At 43.9% G+C, this 21,489-nt stretch overlaps 1 protein-coding gene across 3 annotated transcripts in view; it reads left to right on the top strand.

Moving 5' to 3' along the window:
* The window catches only part of LOC139536436 (lysine-specific demethylase phf2-like), a 169,642-nt gene that overhangs the window by 103,119 nt on the left and 45,034 nt on the right, over positions 1–21,489 (top strand). For all 3 annotated transcript variants that reach the window (XM_071336971.1, XM_071336970.1, XM_071336972.1), the window contains exons 14-16: positions 12,705–12,823; positions 12,927–13,102; positions 13,710–13,807. In XM_071336971.1, coding sequence (XP_071193072.1) covers positions 12,705–12,823; positions 12,927–13,102; positions 13,710–13,807 — 393 coding nt within the window. The remainder of the gene's footprint in view (positions 1–12,704; positions 12,824–12,926; positions 13,103–13,709; positions 13,808–21,489) is intronic.

Raw genomic sequence — 21,489 nt, 5'->3', positions numbered from 1 at the left:
AGATACAGAACAGGTTGAGTTAGGTAAGATACAGAACAGGTTGAGTTAGGTCAGATACAGAACAGGTTGAGTTAGGTCAGATACAGAACAGGTTGAGTTAGGTACAGAACAGGTTGAGTTAGGTACAGAACAGGTTGAGTTAGGTACAGAACAGGTTGAGTTAGATACAGAACAGGTTGAGTTAGGTACAGAACAGGTTGAGTTAGGTACAGAACAGGTTGAGTTAGGTACAGAACAGGTTGAGTTAGGTACAGAACAGGTTGAGTTAGGTACAGAACAGGTTGAGTTAGATACAGAACAGGTTGAGTTAGATACAGAACAGGTTGAGTTAGATACAGAACAGGTTGAGTTAGGTACAGAACAGGTTGAGTTAGGTAAGGTACAGAACAGGTTGAGTTAGGTACAGAACAGGTTGAGTTAGATACAGAACAGGTTGAGTTAGGTAAGGTACAGAACAGGTTGAGTTAGGTAAGGTACAGAACAGGTTGAGTTAGGTACAGAACAGGTTGAGTTAGGTACAGAACAGGTTGAGTTAGATACAGAACAGGTTGAGTTAGATACAGAACAGGTTGAGTTAGATACAGAACAGGTTGAGTTAGGTACAGAACAGGTTGAGTTAGGTACAGAACAGGTTGAGTTAGGTAAGGTACAGAACAGGTTGAGTTAGGTAAGGTACAGAACAGGTTGAGTTAGGTACAGAACAGGTTGAGTTAGGTACAGAACAGGTTGAGTTAGGTACAGAACAGGTTGAGTTAGATACAGAACAGGTTGAGTTAGGTAAGGTACAGAACAGGTTGAGTTAGGTCAGATACAGAACAGGTTGAGTTAGGTACAGAACAGGTTGAGTTAGGTACAGAACAGGTTGAGTTAGGTACAGAACAGGTTGAGTTAGGTACAGAACAGGTTGAGTTAAGTACAGAACAGGTTGAGTTAGATACAGAACAGGTTGAGTTAGGTACAGAACAGGTTGAGTTAGGTACAGAACAGTTTGAGTTAGATACAGAACAGGTTGAGTTAGGTACAGAACAGGTTGAGTTAGGTACAGAACAGGTTGAGTTAGATACAGAACAGGTTGAGTTAGGTACAGAACAGGTTGAGTTAGGTACAGAACAGGTTGAGTTAGGTACAGAACAGGTTGAGTTAGGTACAGAACAGGTTGAGTTAGGTACAGAACAGGTTGAGTTAGGTACAGAACAGGTTGAGTTAGGTACAGAACAGGTTGAGTTAGATACAGAACAGGTTGAGTTACGTAAGGTACAGAACAGGTTGAGTTAGGTCAGATACAGAACAGGTTGAGTTAGGTACAGAACAGGTTGAGTTAGGTACAGAACAGGTTGAGTTAGGTACATAACAGGTTGAGTTAGGTACAGAACAGGTTGAGTTAAGTACAGAACAGGTTGAGTTAGATACAGAACAGGTTGAGTTAGGTACAGAACAGGTTGAGTTAGGTACAGAACAGGTTGAGTTAGATACAGAACAGGTTGAGTTAGGTACAGAACAGGTTGAGTTAGGTACAGAACAGGTTGAGTTAGATACAGAACAGGTTGAGTTAGGTACAGAACAGGTTGAGTTAGGTACAGAACAGGTTGAGTTAGGTACAGAACAGGTTGAGTTAGGTACAGAACAGGTTGAGTTAGGTCAGGTACAGAACAGGTTGAGTTAGGTCAGATACAGAACAGGTTGAGTTAGGTACAGAACAGGTTGAGTTAGGTACAGAACAGGTTGAGTTAGGTACAGAACAGGTTGAGTTAGGTACAGAACAGGTTGAGTTAAGTACAGAACAGGTTGAGTTAGATACAGAACAGGTTGAGTTAGATACAGAACAGGTTGAGTTAGGTACAGAACAGGTTGAGTTAGGTACAGAACAGGTTGAGTTAGGTACAGAACAGGTTGAGTTAGGTACAGAACAGGTTGAGTTAGGTACAGAACAGGTTGAGTTAGGTACAGAACAGGTTGAGTTAGATACAGAACAGGTTGAGTTAGGTACAGAACAGGTTGAGTTAGGTAAGATACAGAACAGGTTGAGTTAGATACAGAACAGGTTGAGTTAGGTAAGATACAGAACAGGTTGAGTTAGATACAGAACAGGTTGAGTTAGGTCAGGTACAGAACAGGTTGAGTTAGATACAGAACAGGTTGAGTTAGGTACAGAACAGGTTGAGTTAGGTACAGAACAGGTTGAGTTAGGTACAGAACAGGTTGAGTTAGGTACAGAACAGGTTGAGTTAGATACAGAACAGGTTGAGTTAGGTACAGAACAGGTTGAGTTAGGTACAGAACAGGTTGAGTTAGGTACAGAACAGGTTGAGTTAGGTACAGAACAGGTTGAGTTAGGTACAGAACAGGTTGAGTTAGGTACAGAACAGGTTGAGTTAGGTACAGAACAGGTTGAGTTAGGTACAGAACAGGTTGAGTTAGATACAGAACAGGTTGAGTTAGGTACAGAACAGGTTGAGTTAGGTACAGAACAGGTTGAGTTAGATACAGAACAGGTTGAGTTAGATACAGAACAGGTTGAGTTAGGTAAGGTACAGAACAGGTTGAGTTAGGTACAGAACAGGTTGAGTTAGGTACAGAACAGGTTGAGTTAGATACAGAACAGGTTGAGTTAGGTAAGGTACAGAACAGGTTGAGTTAGGTACAGAACAGGTTGAGTTAGGTACAGAACAGGTTGAGTTAGGTACAGAACAGGTTGAGTTAGGTACAGAACAGGTTGAGTTAGGTACAGAACAGGTTGAGTTAGATACAGAACAGGTTGAGTTAGATACAGAACAGGTTGAGTTAGGTACAGAACAGGTTGAGTTAGATACAGAACAGGTTGAGTTAGATACAGAACAGGTTGAGTTAGGTACAGAACAGGTTGAGTTAGGTACAGAACAGGTTGAGTTAGGTACAGAACAGGTTGAGTTAGATACAGAACAGGTTGAGTTAGGTACAGAACAGGTTGAGTTAGGTACAGAACAGGTTGAGTTAGATACAGAACAGGTTGAGTTAGGTACAGAACAGGTTGAGTTAGGTACAGAACAGGTTGAGTTAGATACAGAACAGGTTGAGTTAGATACAGAACAGGTTGAGTTAGGTACAGAACAGGTTGAGTTAGGTACAGAACAGGTTGAGTTAGGTACAGAACAGGTTGAGTTAGGTACAGAACAGGTTGAGTTAGGTACAGAACAGGTTGAGTTAGGTACAGAACAGGTTGAGTTAGGTACAGAACAGGTTGAGTTAGGTCAGGTACAGAACAGGTTGAGTTAGGTACAGAACAGGTTGAGTTAGGTACAGAACAGGTTGAGTTAGGTCAGGTACAGAACAGGTTGAGTTAGGTCAGATACAGAACAGGTTGAGTTAGGTACAGAACAGGTTGAGTTAGGTACAGAACAGGTTGAGTTAGGTACAGAACAGGTTGAGTTAGGTACAGAACAGGTTGAGTTAAGTACAGAACAGGTTGAGTTAGGTACAGAACAGGTTGAGTTAGGTACAGAACAGGTTGAGTTAGGTACAGAACAGGTTGAGTTAGATACAGAACAGGTTGAGTTAGGTACAGAACAGGTTGAGTTAAGTACAGAACAGGTTGAGTTAGATACAGAACAGGTTGAGTTAGGTACAGAACAGGTTGAGTTAGGTACAGAACAGGTTGAGTTAGGTACAGAACAGGTTGAGTTAGGTACAGAACAGGTTGAGTTAGATACAGAACAGGTTGAGTTAGGTACAGAACAGGTTGAGTTAGGTAAGATACAGAACAGGTTGAGTTAGATACAGAACAGGTTGAGTTAGGTAAGATACAGAACAGGTTGAGTTAGATACAGAACAGGTTGAGTTAGGTCAGGTACAGAACAGGTTGAGTTAGATACAGAACAGGTTGAGTTAGGTACAGAACAGGTTGAGTTAGGTACAGAACAGGTTGAGTTAGGTACAGAACAGGTTGAGTTAGGTACAGAACAGGTTGAGTTAGATACAGAACAGGTTGAGTTAGGTACAGAACAGGTTGAGTTAGGTACAGAACAGGTTGAGTTAGGTACAGAACAGGTTGAGTTAGGTACAGAACAGATTGAGTTAGGTACAGAACAGGTTGAGTTAGGTACAGAACAGGTTGAGTTAGATACAGAACAGGTTGAGTTAGGTACAGAACAGGTTGAGTTAGGTCAGGTACAGAACAGGTTGAGTTAGGTACAGAACAGGTTGAGTTAGGTACAGAACAGGTTGAGTTAGGTACAGAACAGGTTGAGTTAGGTACAGAACAGGTTGAGTTAGATACAGAACAGGTTGAGTTAGGTACAGAACAGGTTGAGTTAGGTACAGAACAGGTTGAGTTAGGTACAGAACAGGTTGAGTTAGATACAGAACAGGTTGAGTTAGGTACAGAACAGGTTGAGTTAGGTACAGAACAGGTTGAGTTAGATACAGAACAGGTTGAGTTAGGTAAGATACAGAACAGGTTGAGTTAGATACAGAACAGGTTGAGTTAGGTCAGGTACAGAACAGGTTGAGTTAGATACAGAACAGGTTGAGTTAGGTACAGAACAGGTTGAGTTAGGTACAGAACAGGTTGAGTTAGGTACAGAACAGGTTGAGTTAGGTACAGAACAGGTTGAGTTAGGTACAGAACAGGTTGAGTTAGGTACAGAACAGGTTGAGTTAGGTACAGAACAGGTTGAGTTAGGTACAGAACAGGTTGAGTTAGGTACAGAACAGGTTGAGTTAGGTAAGATACAGAACAGTTTGAGTTAGGTAAGATACAGAACAGTTTGAGTTAGGTACAGAACAGGTTGAGTTAGGTACAGAACAGGTTGAGTTAGGTACAGAACAGGTTGAGTTAGGTACAGAACAGGTTGAGTTAGGTACAGAACAGGTTGAGTTAGGTACAGAACAGGTTGAGTTAGGTACAGAACAGGTTGAGTTAGGTACAGAACAGGTTGAGTTAGGTCAGGTACAGAACAGGTTGAGTTAGGTCAGGTACAGAACAGGTTGAGTTAGGTCAGGTACAGAACAGGTTGAGTTAGGTACAGAACAGTTTGAGTTAGGTACAGAACAGGTTGAGTTAGGTACAGAACAGGTTGAGTTAGATACAGAACAGGTTGAGTTAGGTACAGAACAGGTTGAGTTAGATACAGAACAGGTTGAGTTAGATACAGAACAGGTTGAGTTAGATACAGAACAGAGACCTGCTCCTTAAAGTTGAACCAGGGGCTGAACCTGTTTTTAATTCTCATTTTCTTTATGGGGGCGTGTTTGTTAACTATACCACTGAAAATATCAATAAAGAAGGTCCAAGCGTCTTCGTCAGAAGGGGATCAAGCTGATTCTATACCATTTTACAGAGGCCAGGTCATGAAGGAAGGCTTGCTCATTAAAGGTTTTTTAGCAAGCCTCTATGACAAATCAGAACAGGTCGTTTCACTGAGCAGCCATTACGAACACAGGCTGTAAAACAGTGATCACTAAGGTCATTACAGAGAACACCAGACTGATACCGATCAGGATTATTTGTGAGGATAACGTTGAGGAGAGTAGCCTTTTCTGGGTGTTTGGAGTCGTTCTTTATGGGATTGGTAATAATCTGAGTAAGATTTAGGGAGTCCCATTGCTTTAGGTCTTGGTCAGGTGGTTTAAGCATGTCCCAGTTTAGGTCACCTACCAGGACAAATTCAGACTTAGTGTAAGGGGCCAGGAGAGAGCTTAGGGCAGGTAGTGTACAGGCCGGTGCTGATGGGGGACAATAACACCTAGCAACAGTCAACTATTTGAAAGTTTAATGCTTAAAACCAGCAAATCAAATTGTTTGGGGACAGACTTGGTGGAGACAACCGAGCACTGAAGGTGATCCTTGGTAAAGATTGCCTGTACCAGACAGGAGGAGACGGGCCAGGGCAGACGGTGAACAGAGAGGGGGGAGTGTGGTGGGGGTACCTGTACCAGACAGGAGGAGACGGGCCAGGGCAGACGGTGAACAGAGAGGGGGGAGTGTGGTGGGGGTACCTGTACCAGACAGGAGGAGACGGGCCAGGGCAGACGGTGAACAGAGAGGGGGGAGTGTGGTGGGGGTACCTGTACCAGACAGGAGGAGACGGGCCAGGGCAGACGGTGAACAGAGAGGGGGGAGTGTGGTGGGGGTACCTGTACCAGACAGGAGGAGACGGGCCAGGGCAGACGGTGAACAGAGAGGGGGGAGTGTGGTGGGGGTACCTGTACCAGACAGGAGGAGACGGGCCAGGGCAGACGGTGAACAGAGAGGGGGGAGTGTGGTGGGGGTACCTGTACCAGACAGGAGGAGACAGGCCCGGGCAGACGGTGGACAGAGAGGGGGGAGTGTGGTGGGGGTACCTGTACCAGACAGGAGGAGACGGGCCAGGGCAGACAGTGGACAGAGAGGGGGGAGTGTGGTGGGGGTACCTGTACCAGACAGGAGGAGACGGGCCAGGGCAGACGGTGAACAGAGAGGGGGGAGTGTGGTGGGGGTACCTGTACCAGACAGGAGGAGACGGGCCAGGGCAGACGGTGAACAGAGAGGGGGGAGTGTGGTGGGGGTACCTGTACCAGACAGGAGGAGACGGGCCAGGGCAGACGGTGAACAGAGAGGGGGGAGTGTGGTGGGGGTACCTGTACCAGACAGGAGGAGACGGGCCAGGGCAGACGGTGAACAGAGAGGGGGGAGTGTGGTGGGGGTACCTGTACCAGACAGGAGGAGACGGGCCAGGGCAGACGGTGAACAGAGAGGGGGGAGTGTGGTGGGGGTACCTGTACCAGACAGGAGGAGACGGGCCAGGGCAGACGGTGAACAGAGAGGGGGGAGTGTGGTGGGGGTACCTGTACCAGACAGGAGGAGACAGGCCCGGGCAGACAGTGGACAGAGAGGGGGGAGTGTGGTGGGGGTACCTGTACCAGACAGGAGGAGACAGGCCTTGGCAGACAGTGGACAGATCGCCAGGTGGAATCAGTACCATGCCAGTGAACAGCAGGAGGGGTCTTCTGATGACACTTGTTTGGCCCAAAGGCCTTTTCCTTCACACCTTAGAGATAATTGAATTTGTATCTGGTCTGTCTTTGCAAACCTGGGAGCCGTAACTCAGCATTCAGTCCCCAGTTACAGTATATTATATCAGTTACAATATATCATTGTAATGTACTTTCATTTTCTTTTCTTTTTTCATTTTGCTTTTTCTTCTTGGCTTTCAAAATAGCATCAGACCAAACACTAGTCACTCAGTTCCAGGTTGGATGGTGTCCTCAGGTCTCTGCTGTTTGTTGACCAGAGCTCCCTCCGTACAGCTTGGGGAAATACAACAGGAAGCAGTAATCTCTCTGGTTCTGTTGTTAGATACAGACTAGTTAAGTTAGGTAAGATACATCCTAGTTAGTTAAGATACATCATAGTTAGTTAAGATACATCCTAGATACATCCTAGTTAGTTAAGATACATCATAGTTAGTTAAGATACATCCTAGTTAGTTAAGATACATCCTAGTTAGTTAAGATACATCCTAGTTAGTTAAGATACATCCTAGTTAGTTAAGATACATCCTAGTTAGTTAAGATACATCCTAGTTAGTTAAGATACATCCTAGTTAGTTAAGATACATCATAGCTAGTTAAGATACATCCTAGTTAGTTAAGATACATCATAGCTAGTTAAGATACATCATAGCTAGTTAAGATACATCATAGCTAGTTAAGATACATCATAGCTAGTTAAGATACATCATAGTTAGTTAAGATACATCATAGCTAGTTAAGATACATCATAGCTAGTTAAGATACATCATAGCTAGTTAAGATACTTCATAGTTAGTTAAGATACTTCATAGTTAGTTAAGATACATCCTAGCTAGTTAAGATACATCATAGCTAGTTAAGATACATCATAGTTAGTTAAGACACATCATAGTTAGTTAATATACATCCTAGCTAGTTAAGATACATCCTAGCTAGTTAAGATACATCATAGCTAGTTAAGATACATCATAGCTAGTTAAGATACATCATAGCTAGTTAAGATACACCATAGCTAGTTAAGATACATCATAGCTAGTTAAGATACATCCTAGCTAGTTAAGATACATCATAGCTAGTTAAGATACATCATAGTTAGTTAAGATACACCATAGCTAGTTAAGATACATCATAGCTAGTTAAGATACATCATAGCTAGTTAAGATACATCCTAGCTAGTTAAGATACATCCTAGCTAGTTAAGATACATCATAGTTAGTTAAGATACATCCTAGTTAGTTAAGATACTTCATAGTTAGTTAAGATACATCCTAGTTAGTTAAGATACATCATAGCTAGTTAAGACACTTCATAGTTAGTTAAGACACATCATAGTTAGTTAATATACATCATAGTTAGTTAAGATACATCATAGTTAGTTAAGACACATCATAGCTAGTTAAGATACATCATAGTTAGTTAAGATACATCATAGCTAGTTAAGATACATCATAGCTAGTTAAGATACATCATAGCTAGTTAAGACACATCATAGCTAGTTAAGATACATCATAGCTTGTTAAGATACATCATAGCTAGTTAAGATACAGCATAGTTAGTTAAGATACATCATAGCTAGTTAAGATACATCATAGCTAGTTAAGATACATCATAGCTAGTTAAGATACATCATAGCTAGTTAAGATACATCATAGCTAGTTAAGATACATCATAGCTAGTTAAGATACATCATACCTAGTTAAGATACATCATACCTAGTTAAGATACACCATAGCTAGTTAAGATACATCATAGCTAGTTAAGATACATCCTAGCTAGTTAAGATACATCCTAGCTAGTTAAGATACATCATAGCTAGTTAAGATACATCCTAGTTAGTTAAGATACACCATAGCTAGTTAAGATACATCATAGCTAGTTAAGATACATCATAGCTAGTTAAGATACATCATAGCTAGTTAAGATACATCCTAGCTAGTTAAGATACATCCTAGCTAGTTAAGATACATCCTAGCTAGTTAAGATACATCCTAGTTAGTTAAGATACTTCATAGTTAGTTAAGATACATCCTAGTTAGTTAAGATACATCATAGCTAGTTAAGACACTTCATAGTTAGTTAAGACACATCATAGTTAGTTAATATACATCATAGTTAGTTAAGATACATCATAGTTAGTTAAGACACATCATAGCTAGTTAAGATACATCATAGTTAGTTAAGATACATCATAGCTAGTTAAGATACATCATAGCTAGTTAAGATACATCATAACTAGTTAAGACACATCATAGCTAGTTAAGATACATCATAGCTTGTTAAGATACATCATAGCTAGTTAAGATACATCATAGCTAGTTAAGATACATCATAGCTAGTTAAGATACATCATAGCTAGTTAAGATACATCATAGCTAGTTAAGATACATCATACCTAGTTAAGATACACCATACCTAGTTAAGATACACCATAGCTAGTTAAGATACATCATAGCTAGTTAAGATACATCCTAGCTAGTTAAGATACATCATAGCTAGTTAAGATACATCCTAGTTAGTTAAGATACACCATAGCTAGTTAAGATACATCATAGCTAGTTAAGATACATCATAGCTAGTTAAGATACATCATAGCTAGTTAAGATACATCATAGCTAGTTAAGATACATCATAGTTAGTTAAGATACATCCTAGTTAGTTAAGATACTTCATAGTTAGTTAAGATACATCCTAGTTAGTTAAGATACATCATAGCTAGTTAAGACACTTCATAGTTAGTTAAGACACATCATAGTTAGTTAATATACATCATAGTTAGTTAAGATACATCATAGTTAGTTAAGACACATCATAGCTAGTTAAGATACATCATAGTTAGTTAAGATACATCATAGCTAGTTAAGATACATCATAGCTAGTTAAGATACATCATAGCTAGTTAAGACACATCATAGCTAGTTAAGATACATCATAGCTAGTTAAGATACAGCATAGTTAGTTAAGATACATCATAGCTAGTTAAGATACATCATAGCTAGTTAAGATACATCATAGCTAGTTAAGATACATCATAGCTAGTTAAGATACATCATACCTAGTTAAGATAGTTAGGTTAGATACAGAATAGTTAGGTTAGATACAGTATAGTTAGGTTAGATACAGAATAGTTAGGTTAGATACAGAATAGTTAGGTTAGATACAGAATAGTTAGGTTAGATACAGTATAGTTGGGTAAGATACAGTATAGTTAGGTTAGATACAGAATAGTTAGGTTAGATACAGAATAGTTGGGTAAGATATATATATATATATATTATATATATATAATAGTTTGAGTTGAAAATGAAAGGTAAAATACAGAATAGATTGAGTCAAGGCTGTCTTGGCATGCTTTAAAAACACATGGACCAAAGTAAACATGATAATGATGGATAAACGTAACAATAAACCCAATTCAAGCTGGATGCTGTTTCAAAGAAGAGACAAATGGTTGGGTTCTATTAAAGCTTGAGAAGCCGAGATGTTGTATAATGAATGTTGTATAACGGCAAAGTGATTAACACACTATCGATCATAGTAATCAACTAAACTAACACCGTGGTTTTACTCACAATTAGAGTCCTGGAACTGTTCAAAGCTTCTAGAACCCAGGCTCAGCCAACCGTCTCGGTCCTCACAACTATGTCATATCCACAACATTCCACCCATAAGCATTCACATCTGCCGGGAGTTCTGCTGGTGGGGGGGGGGTTCCAAATGCTACCCTATTCCCCTATAAGGTGTAGAGGACTCTGGTCATAAGTAGTTCACTACAGCATATAGGGTATAGGGTTCCATTTGGGATGCGGCCACTGCTCTAAGGAGGCTGTTGTGTCATTATAGCTGGATAACATGGGATGGGTTCTGGAGGAAAGCTTAGTCGGAGTGAACGGAAGACATTAGTCGGCTTTAGTTTCGTGGAAACTTGTCAAAGTGTTCCGGTTGGAATGTCTGTAGTCATTCCAAGGGTCCTGGTCCCTCCTAAAGAGTGGAGCTAACTGCAGCTCAAACACTAACACATGGACTGGTAGATACAGCCAGGTCATAGAAACTAAGATCAGATCAGTCCACATCTTTACCTGGTGGATAAACTGTCTAGATCAGATCAGACCACATCTTTACCTGGTAGATATAGCCAGGGCATAGAAACTAAGATCAGATCAGACCACATCTTTACCTGGTAGATACAGCCAGGTCATAGATCAGATCAGATCAGACCACATCTTTACCTGGTAGATATAGCCAGGTCATAGAAACTAAGATCAGATCAGACCACATCTTCACCTGGTGGATAAACAGGCCACATCTTTACCTGGTAGATAAACAGGCAAGATCAGATCAGACCACATCTTTACCTGGTGGATAAACAGGCAAGATCAGATCAGACCACATCTTCACCTGGTGGATAAACAGATCAGATCAGATCACATCTTCACCTGGTAGATACAGCCAGGTCATAGATCAGATCAGACCACATCTTCACCTGGTGGATAAACTGGCTAGATCAGATCAGATCACATCTTCACCTGGTAGATATAGCCAGGTCATAGAAACTAAGATCAGATCAGACCACATCTTCACCTGGTAGATACAGCCAGGTCATAGATCAGATCAGATCAGACCACATCTTTACCTGGTAGATACAGCCAGGTCATAGAAACTAAGATCAGATCAGACCACATCTTTACCTGGTAGATATAGCCAGGTCATAGAAACTAAGATCAGATCAGACCACATCTTTACCTGGTAGATACTTCCAGGTCATAGAAACTAAGATCAGATCAGACCACATCTTTACCTGGTAGATATAGCCAGGTCATAGAAACTAAGATCAGATCAGACCACCTCTTCTATAGGGCCTGGTAGATAGATATTCATCAGTTATCCCAGTAGACCACACCTTCTGGAGACCCTGGTAGATAGACACTACCGTTCATAAGTTTGGGGTCACTTAGAAATGTCTTTGTTTTTGAAAGAAAAGCAACTTTTTTGTCCATTTAAAAACATCACATTGATCAGAAATACAGTGTAGACATTGTTAATGTTGTAAATGACTATTGTAGCTGGAAACGGCTGATTTTTAATGGAATATCTACATAGGCGTACAGAGGCCCATTATCAGCAACCATCACTCCTGTGTTCCAATGGCACGTTGTGTTAGCTAATCCAAGTTTATAATTTTAAAAGACTAAATGATCATTAGAAAACCATTTTCCAGTTATGTTAGCACAGCTGAAAACTGTTGTCCTGATTAAAGAAGCAATAAAACTGGCCTTCTTTAGACTAGTTGAGTATCTGGAGCATTAGCATTTGTGGGTTCGATTACAGGCTCAAAATGGCCAGAAACAAAGAACTTTCTTCTGAAACTTGTCAGTCTATTATTGTTCTGAGAAATAATAAAACATTAGAGTGTCTAGTTTGAGAAACAGATGCCTCACAAGTTCTCAACTGGTAGCTTCATTAAATAGTATCCACAAAACACCAGTCTCAACGTCAACAGTGAAGAGGCGACTCCGGGATGCTGGCCTTCTAGACAGAGTTCCTCTGTCCAGTGTCTGTGTACTTTTGCCCGTCTTAATCTTTTCTTTTCATTGGCCAGTCTGAGATATGGCTTTTTCTTTGCAACTCTCCATTGCAATGTTATAAATATATTGTATGTCCTTCTGCCAGATCCTCTAAACATAACATGAAGTTCTCATTGTTGTTGATATCCATTACAGAACAGCAAACCAGATTCCTTACTGAAGATGGAAACTGAAGAGCACAAGTTTGAGAGAACACCGCTATCAGGCAACAAAGACAAGTTTTCATTCTCATTGACACACAAGAAGCTACTCGGGTATGTATACTGTGTACATGTATTGTGTGGGTGTGTAACTTGCACCAGTTCCTTACTGTCCTGTGTCCGTCCGTCCGTCCCCCCCCTTCTCTCTCTCTCCCAGTTCTAAGCTGAAGCCCCAGCCCAACTCCAGTGTGTTCAGCTCGTTACATAACCTAAAGGAGGACAAGGCCAAGCCGGTGAGAGACGAGTATGAGTACGTGTCAGACGAAGGAGAGTTGAAGATTGATGAGTTCCCCATCAGGAGGAAAAAGAACGCAGTCAAGAGGGACTTATCCTGTGAGTACTGACACATAAAGATGACAAACTACTACTGGAGAGGAAATGGTCCTGTGAGTACTGACACATAAAGATGACAAACTACTACTGGAGAGGAAATGGTCCTTTGACTCCTGAGACAGAGATACTGAGACAGAGATACTGAGACAGAGATACTGAGACAGAGATACTGAGACAGAGATACTGAGACAGAGATACTGAGACAGAGATACTGAGACAGAGATACTGAGACAGAGATACTGAGACAGAGATACTGAGACAGAGATACTGAAACAGAGATACTGAAACAGAGATACTGAAACAGAGATACTGAAACAGAGATACTGAAACAGAGATACTGAGACAGAGATACTGAGACAGAGATACTGAGACAGAGATACTGAGACAGAGATACTGAGACAGAGATACAGAAACAGAGATACTGAGACAGAGATACTGAGACAGAGATACTGAAACAGAGATTAGATAGGAAAAAGTATACTGGATACAATGATGTATTTACTTAATAATGAATTATATCAAAATGGATTGATTTACTAGTTGTTGATTGACTGTCTCTTCTGATTTACTAGTTGTTGATTGACTGTCTCTTCTCTTCCTGTTCCAGTCCTGTCAAACATCAAAGACCCAATCCACCCATCCAAGAAGCCAAAGCTCCTCCCCTCTGCTGTCAAGGAACGTGACCTCCTCCCCTCTGATCCCAGGGTATGTCACCTCCTCCCCTCTGTTCCCAGGGTATGTCACCTCCTCCCCTCTGTTCCCAGGGTATGTCACCTCCTCCCCTCTGTTCCCAGGGTATGTCACCTCCTCCCCTCTGTTCCCAGGGTATGTCACCTCCTCTGTTCCCAGGGTATGTCACCTCCTCCCCTCTGTTCCCAGGGTATGTCACCTCCTCCCCTCTGTTCCCAGGGTATGTCACCTCCTCTTCTCTGTTCCCAGGGTATGTCACCTCCTCCCCCCTGTTCCCAGGGTATGCCACCTCCTCCCCCCTGTTCCCAGGGTATGTCACCTCCTCCCCTCTGTTCCCAGGGTATGTCACCTCCTCCCCCCTGTTCCCAGGGTATGTCACCTCCTCCCCTCTGTTCCCAGGGTATGACACCTTCTCCCCTCTGATCCCATGGTATGTCAACTCCTCTCCTCTGTTCCCAGGGAATGTCACCTCCTCCCCTCTGATCCCAGGGTATGTCACCTCCTCCCCTCTGTTCCCAGGGTATGCCACCTCCTCCCCTCTGATCCCAGGGTATGCCACCTCCTCCCCTCTGTTCCCAGGGTATGTCACCTCCTCCTCCTCTTTTCCCTGGGTATGTCACCTCCTCCCCTCTGTTCCCAGGGTATGTCACCTCCTCCCCTCTGTTCCCAGGGTATGTCACCTCCTCTGTTCCCAGGGTATGTCACCTCCTCTTCTCTGTTCCCAGGGTATGTCACCTCCTCCCCTCTGTTCCCAGGGAATGTCATCTCCTCCCCTCTGTTCCCAGGGTATGTCACCTCCTCCCCTCTGTTCCCAGGGTATGTCACCTCCTCTCCTCTGTTCCCAGGGTATGTCACCTCCTCCCCTCTGTTCCCAGGGTATGTCACCTCCTCCCCTCTGTTCCCAGGGTATGTCACCTCCTCCCCTCTGTTCCCAGGGTATGTCACCTCCTCCCCCCTGTTCCCAGGGTATGTCACCTCCTCCCCCCTGTTCCCAGGGTATGTCACCTCCTCCCCTCTGTTCCCAGGGTATGTCACCTCCTCTCCTCTGTTCCCAGGGTGTGTCACCTCCTCTCCTCTGTTCCCAGGGTATGTCACATCCTCTGTTCCCAGGGTATGTCACCTCCTCCCCTCTGATCCCAGGGTATGTCACCTCCTCCCCTTAACTCACCAATAATATAGGAAGGACCATGTGGCTAGAAAATATCTGAGCTCATTACGGTTGGGGTCAGGGCAGCGCAATAGTGTCAAGTGGGTGTCAGTTATGTCCATAGAGAGTCTAGATCCCATTCCCAAGACAAAGTCCCAAATAGCAGCCTAGTCAAAGGTAGTGCACTATATAAGGAATAGGATCCCATTTGGGAAGCAGGCTAATGGTTCTAACTCAGCTGTCCTATTAGCCAGCTAACGTCCAGAACTACAGACTCTAATTACACTCTGATATTTCTATTTCTACGTCCCCATGAAGAGAACAACCTAATGAGGCGTTCCAAGATTAGAACAGTCCAGAGGAAAACATTCTGGAATATCCTTCCATGAGCTCCTTAATGAATTCCATGTGATGGTTTAAAAAAACAGGCAAGTAGCAATAGAGATCACATATGGCTGTGTGTTTTAGTGTTGCCGTGGTAGCAGCATCTTCACATTTGGAAGTAAGGAAGTAGAACATGAAGTGGACTCCCATGTCTTTAGGAAAACCGCCGTAATGTTGGAAACAAACATCGTCTAGAGTCACATTTGATTTATTTTCCGAGATATAGCAAACTATATTTTACATACAGAAGGTTTTTAAAGGTCCAAATGCACACAATGTAAATAGTCCGGGTAGCCATTTGATTACCTGTTCAGGAGTCTTATGGCTTGGGGGTAAAAACTGTTGAGAAGTCTTTTTGTCCTAGACTTGGCACTCCGGTACCGCTTGCCATGCGGTAGTAGAGAGAACAGTCTATGACTAGGGTGGCTGGGGTCTTTGACCATTTTTAGGGCCTTCCTCTGACACCGTCTGGTATAGAGGTCCTGGATGGCAGGCAGCTTAGCCCCAGTGATGTACTGGGCTGTACGCACTACCCTCTGTAGTGCCTTGCGGTCAGAGGCAGAGCATTTGCCATACCAGGCAGTGATGCAACCAATCAGGATGCTCTTGATGTTGCAGCTGTAGAACCTTATGAGGATCTGAGGACCCATGCCAAATCTTTTTAGTTTCCTGAGGGGGAATAGGTTTTGTCATGCCCTCTTCACGACTGTCTTGGTGTGTTTGGACCATTCTAGTTTGTTGTTGATTTGGACACCAAGGAACTTGAAGCTCTCAACCTGCTCCACTACAGCCCAGTCGATGAGAATGGGGGTGTGCTCGGTCCTCCTTTTCCTGTAGTCCACAATCATCTCCTTAGTCTTGGTTACGTTGAGGGATAGGCTGTTATTCTGGCACCACCCGGCCAGGTCTCTGACCTCCTCCCTATAGGCTGTCTCATCATTGTCCTGGCACCACCCGGCCAGGTCTCTGACCTCCTCCCTATAGGCTGTCTCATCATTGTCCTGGCACCACCCGGCCAGGTCTCTGACCTCCTCCCTATAGGCTGTCTCATCATTGTCCTGGCACCACCCGGCCAGGTCTCTGACCTCCTCCCTATAGGCTGTCTCATCATTGTCCTGGCACCACCCGGCCAGGTCTCTGACCTCCTCCCTATAGGCTGTCTCATCATTGTCCTGGCACCACCCGGCCAGGTCTCTGACCTCCTCCCTATAGGCTGTCTCGTCGTTGTCGGTGATCAGGCCTACCACTGTTGTGTCATCTGCAAACTAAATGATGGTGTTGGAGTTGTGCCTGGCCATGCAGTCGTGGGTGAACAGGGAGTACAGGAGGGGACTGAGCACCCACCCCTGGGGGCTCCAGTGTTGAGGATCAGCGTGGCAGATGTGTTGCTACCTAGCCTTACCACCTGGGGCCGACCCGTCAGGAAGTCCAGGATCCAGTTGCAGAGGGAGGTGTTTTGTCCCAGGGTCCTTAGCTTAGTGATGAGCTTTGAGGGCACTATGGTGTTGAACGCTGAGCTGTAGTCAATGAACAGCATTCTCACATAGGTGTTCCTTTTGTCCAGGTGGGAAAGGGCAGTGTGGAGTGCAATAGAGATTACATCATCTGTGGATCTGTTAGGGAGGTATGTGATTTGGGCTGGGTCTAGGGTTTCTGGGATAATGGTGTTGATGTGAGCCATGACCAGCCTTTCAAAGCACTTCATGGCTACAGACGTGAGTGCTACATGTTGGTAGTCATTTAGGCAGGTCACCTTAGTGTTCTTGGGCACAGGGACTATGGTGGTCTGCTTGAAATTACAGACTCGGTCAGGGACATGTTGAAAATGTCAGTGAAGACACCTGCCAGTTGGTCAGCAATACTCAATCATGAGGCATCAAAGCCAAAAGGAACTGAATAATATTAAGAAATGCTATAGATGGAAGGAATCTATAACAGAGAAAAATGAGTAAACCTACCACAAAACAATTAGGCAACAACAAAATCAATCCCTTTTCGACAACTTCCTGGACTAAACATTTCACTGTCATAGTGAAGGTGTAAACTTGGCAGTAGAAAACATAAACAGTATGTTTGACCTCTCAGCTTCCCTTTAAAATAAAAAAAATTCATACAGAAAACCGAAGAAAATGATCAACAATGACAAATGGTTTGATGAAGAATGCAAAAACCTAAGAAATTGAGAAACCTGTCCAACCAAAAACATAGAGACCCGGAAAACCAGAGTCTACGCCTTCACTATGGTGAATCACTAAAACAATACAGAAATACACTACGGAAAAAGAAGGAACAGCACATCAGAAATCAGCTGAATGTAATTGAAGAATCCATAGAATCTAACCACTTCTGTGAAAATTGGAAAACACTAAACAAACAACAACACGAAGAATTATCTATCCAAAATGGAGATGTATGGGTAAACCACTTCTCCAATCTTTTTGGCTCTATAACAAAGAATAAACAGCAAAAACATATACATGATCAAATACAAATCTTAGAATCAACTATTAAAGACGACCAGAACCCACTGGATTCTCCAATTACATTGAATTAACTACAGCACAAAATACAAAACCCTCCAACCCAAAAAGGCCTGTGGTGTTGATGGTATCCTACATGAAATGATATAATATACAGAACACAAATTCCAATTGACTATACTTAAACTCTTTAACGTCATCCTCAGCTCTGGCATCTTCCCCAATATTTGGAACCAAGGACTGATCAACCCAATCCACAAAAGTGGAGACAAATTTGACCCCAATAACTACCGTGGAATATGCGTCAACATCAACCTTGGGAAAATACTCTGCATTATCATTAACAGCAGACTCGTACATTTCCTCACCGAAAACGATGTACTGAGCAAATGTAATTTTTTTAACCAAATTACAGTATGTTCACCAACAAACAAACCAAAACAAAGGCAACTTTTTCTCATGCTTTGTTGATTTCAAAAAAGCCTTTGACTCAATTTGGCATGAGGGTATGCTGATGGAAAGTGGTGTTGGGGGAAAAACATACAACATTATAAAATCCATGTACACAAACAAGTGTGCGGTTAAAATTGGCAAAAAACACACATTTCTTCCCACAGGGCCGTGGGGTGAGACAGGGATGCAGCTTGAGCCCCACCCTCTTCAACATATATATCGACGAATTGGCCAGGGCACTAGAACAGTCTGCTGCACCCGGCCTCACCCTACTAGAATCTGAAGTCAAATGTCTACTGATGATCTGGTGCTTCTGTCACCAACCAAGGAGGGCCTACTGCAGCACCTAGATCTTCTGCACAGATTCTGTCAGACCTGGGCCCTGACAGTAAATCTCAGTAAGACCAAAATAATGGTGTTCCAAAAAAGGTCCAGTTGCCAGGACCACAAATACAAATTCCATCTAGACACCGTTGCCCTAGAGCACTCAAAAAACTATACATACCTCGGCCTAAACATCAGCACCACAGGTGACTTCCACAAAGCTGTGAACGAGCTGAGAGACAAGGCTAGAAGGGCCTTCTATGCCATCAAAAGGAACATTAAATTCGACATACCAATTAGGATCTGGCTAAAAATACTTGAATCAGTCATAGAGCCCATTGCCCTTTATGGTTGTGAGGTCTGGGGTCCGCTCACCAACCAAGACTTCACAAAATGGGACAAACACCAAACTGAGACTCTGCATGCAGAATTCTGCAAAAATATCCTCCGTGTACAACGTAGAACACCAAATAATGCATGCAGAGCAGAATTAGGCCGATACCCAATAATTATCAAAATACAGAAAAGAGCCGTTAAATTCTACAACCACCTAAAAGGAAGCGATTCCCAAACCTTCCATAACAAAGCCATCACCTACAGAGAGATGAACCTGGAGAAGAGTCCCCTAAGCAAGCTGGTCCTGGGGCTCTGTTCACAAACACAAACACACCCCACAGAGCGCCAGGACAGCAACACAATTAGACCCAACCAAATCATGAGAAAACAAACATATAATCAATTGACACATTGCAAACTGAGCAAACTAGAATGCTATTTGGCCCTAAACAGAGAGTACACAGTGGCAGAATACCTGACCACTGATACTGACCCAAACTTAAGGAAAGCTTTGACTATGTACAGACTCAGTGAGCATAGCCTTGCTATTGAGAAAGGCCGCCGTAGGCAGACATGGCTCTCAAGAGAAGACAGGCTATGTGCACACTGCCCACAAAATGAGGTGGAAACTGAGCTGCACTTTCTAACCTCAGGCAGAGAGAGAAAGAGGCGGAGCTTGGTCAGATGTAGGGATGGTTACTCGTATAGCTGAGAGGTTAGGGGAGGGCAGGGGGTGACCTTGGCCTGTTACACTATTCTCAGCAGGATCAGCCCTACTGCCCCATTCAACCCTGTCACCTCCCTACTGCCCCATTCAACCCTGTCACCACCCTACTGTCCCATTCAACCCTGTCACCTCCCTACTGTCCCATTCAACCCTGTCACCTCCCTACTGCCCCATTCAACCCTGTCACCTCCCTACTGCCCCATTCAACCCTGTCACCTCCCTACTGTCCCATTCAACCGTGTCACCTCCCTACTACCCCATTCAACCCTGTCACCACCCTACTGTCCCATTCAACCCTGTCACCACCCTACTGTCCTACTGCCCCATTCAACCCTGTCACCTCCCTACTGCCCCATTCAACCCTGTCACCTCCCTACTGCCCCATTCAACCCTGTCACCTCCCTACTACCCCATTCAACCCTGTCACCACCCTACTGTCCCATTCAACCCTGTCACCTCCCTACTGTCCCATTCAACCCTGTCACCTCCCTACTGCCCCATTCAACCCTGTCACCTCCCTACTGCCCCATTCAACCCTGTCACCTCCCTACTGTCCCATTCAACCGTGTCACCTCCCTACTACCCCATTCAACCCTGTCACCACCCTACTGTCCCATTCAACCCTGTCACCGCCCTACTGTCCTACTGTCCCATTCAACCCTGTCACCTCCCTACTGTCCCATTCAACCCTGTCACCCCCCTACTGTCCTACTGCCCCATTCAACCCTGTCACCCCCCTACTGTCCTACTGCCCCATTCAACCATGTCACCCCCCTACTGTCCTACTGCCCCATTCAACCCTGTCACCCCCCTACTGTCCTACTGCCCCATTCAACCCTGTCACCCCCCTACTGTCCTACTGCCCCATTCAACCCTGTCACCTCCCTACTGTCCTACTGTCCCATTCAACCCTGTCATCTCCCTACTGTCCCATTCAACCCTGTCACCACCGTCCTGCCCTGTCACCTCCCTACTGTCCCATTCAACTCTGTCACCACCCTACTGTCTTACTGCCCCATTCAACCCTGTCACCTCCCTACTGCCCCATTCAACCCTGTCATATCCCTACTGCCCCATTCAACCCTGTCACCTCCCTACTGCCCCATTCAACCCTGTCACCTCCCTACAGCCCCATTCAACCCTGTCACCTCCCTACTGCCCCATTCAACCCTGTCACCACCCTACTGCCTCATTCAACCCTGTCACCACCCTACTGCCCCATTCTGCCCTGTCACCTCCCTACTGCCCCATTCATCCCTGTCACCACCCTACTGTCCCATTCATCCCTGTCACCACCCTGTTCTTGTGTTAAAGTAATGTCCAAGTGTGTGAGGGTATTACAGTAATGTCCCGGTGTGTGAGGGTATTACAGTAATGTCCCGGTGTGTTCAGTGTGTGAGGGTATTACAGTAATGTCCAGGTGTGTTCAGTGTGTGAGGGTATTACAGTAATGTCCCGGTGTGTGAGGGTATTACAGTAATGTCCTGGTGTGTGAGGGTATTACAGTAATGTCCCGGTGTGTTCAGTGTGTGAGGGTATTACAGTAATGTCCCGGTGTGTTCAGTGTGTGAGGGTATTACAGTAATGTCCCGGTGTGTGAGGGTATTACAGTAATGTCCCGGTGTGTTCAGTGTGTGAGGGTATTACAGTAATGTCCCGGTGTGTTCAGTGTGTGAGGGTATTACAGTAATGTCCAGGTGTGTTCAGTGTGTGAGGGTATTACAGTAATGTCCTGGTGTGTTCAGTGTGTGAGGGTATTACAGTAATGTCCCGGTGTGTGAGGGTATTACAGTAATGTCCAGGTGTGTTCAGTGTGTGTATAATACCATTTTATTGTATTCCTCAG

This window comes from Salvelinus alpinus, chromosome 12 (assembly GCF_045679555.1).
Source record: "Salvelinus alpinus chromosome 12, SLU_Salpinus.1, whole genome shotgun sequence".
In the NCBI taxonomy this organism is placed as follows: domain Eukaryota; kingdom Metazoa; phylum Chordata; class Actinopteri; order Salmoniformes; family Salmonidae; genus Salvelinus; species Salvelinus alpinus.
Note: the sequence above shows the minus strand (reverse complement) of the source record. Positions and strands in the feature narration are given on the sequence as shown.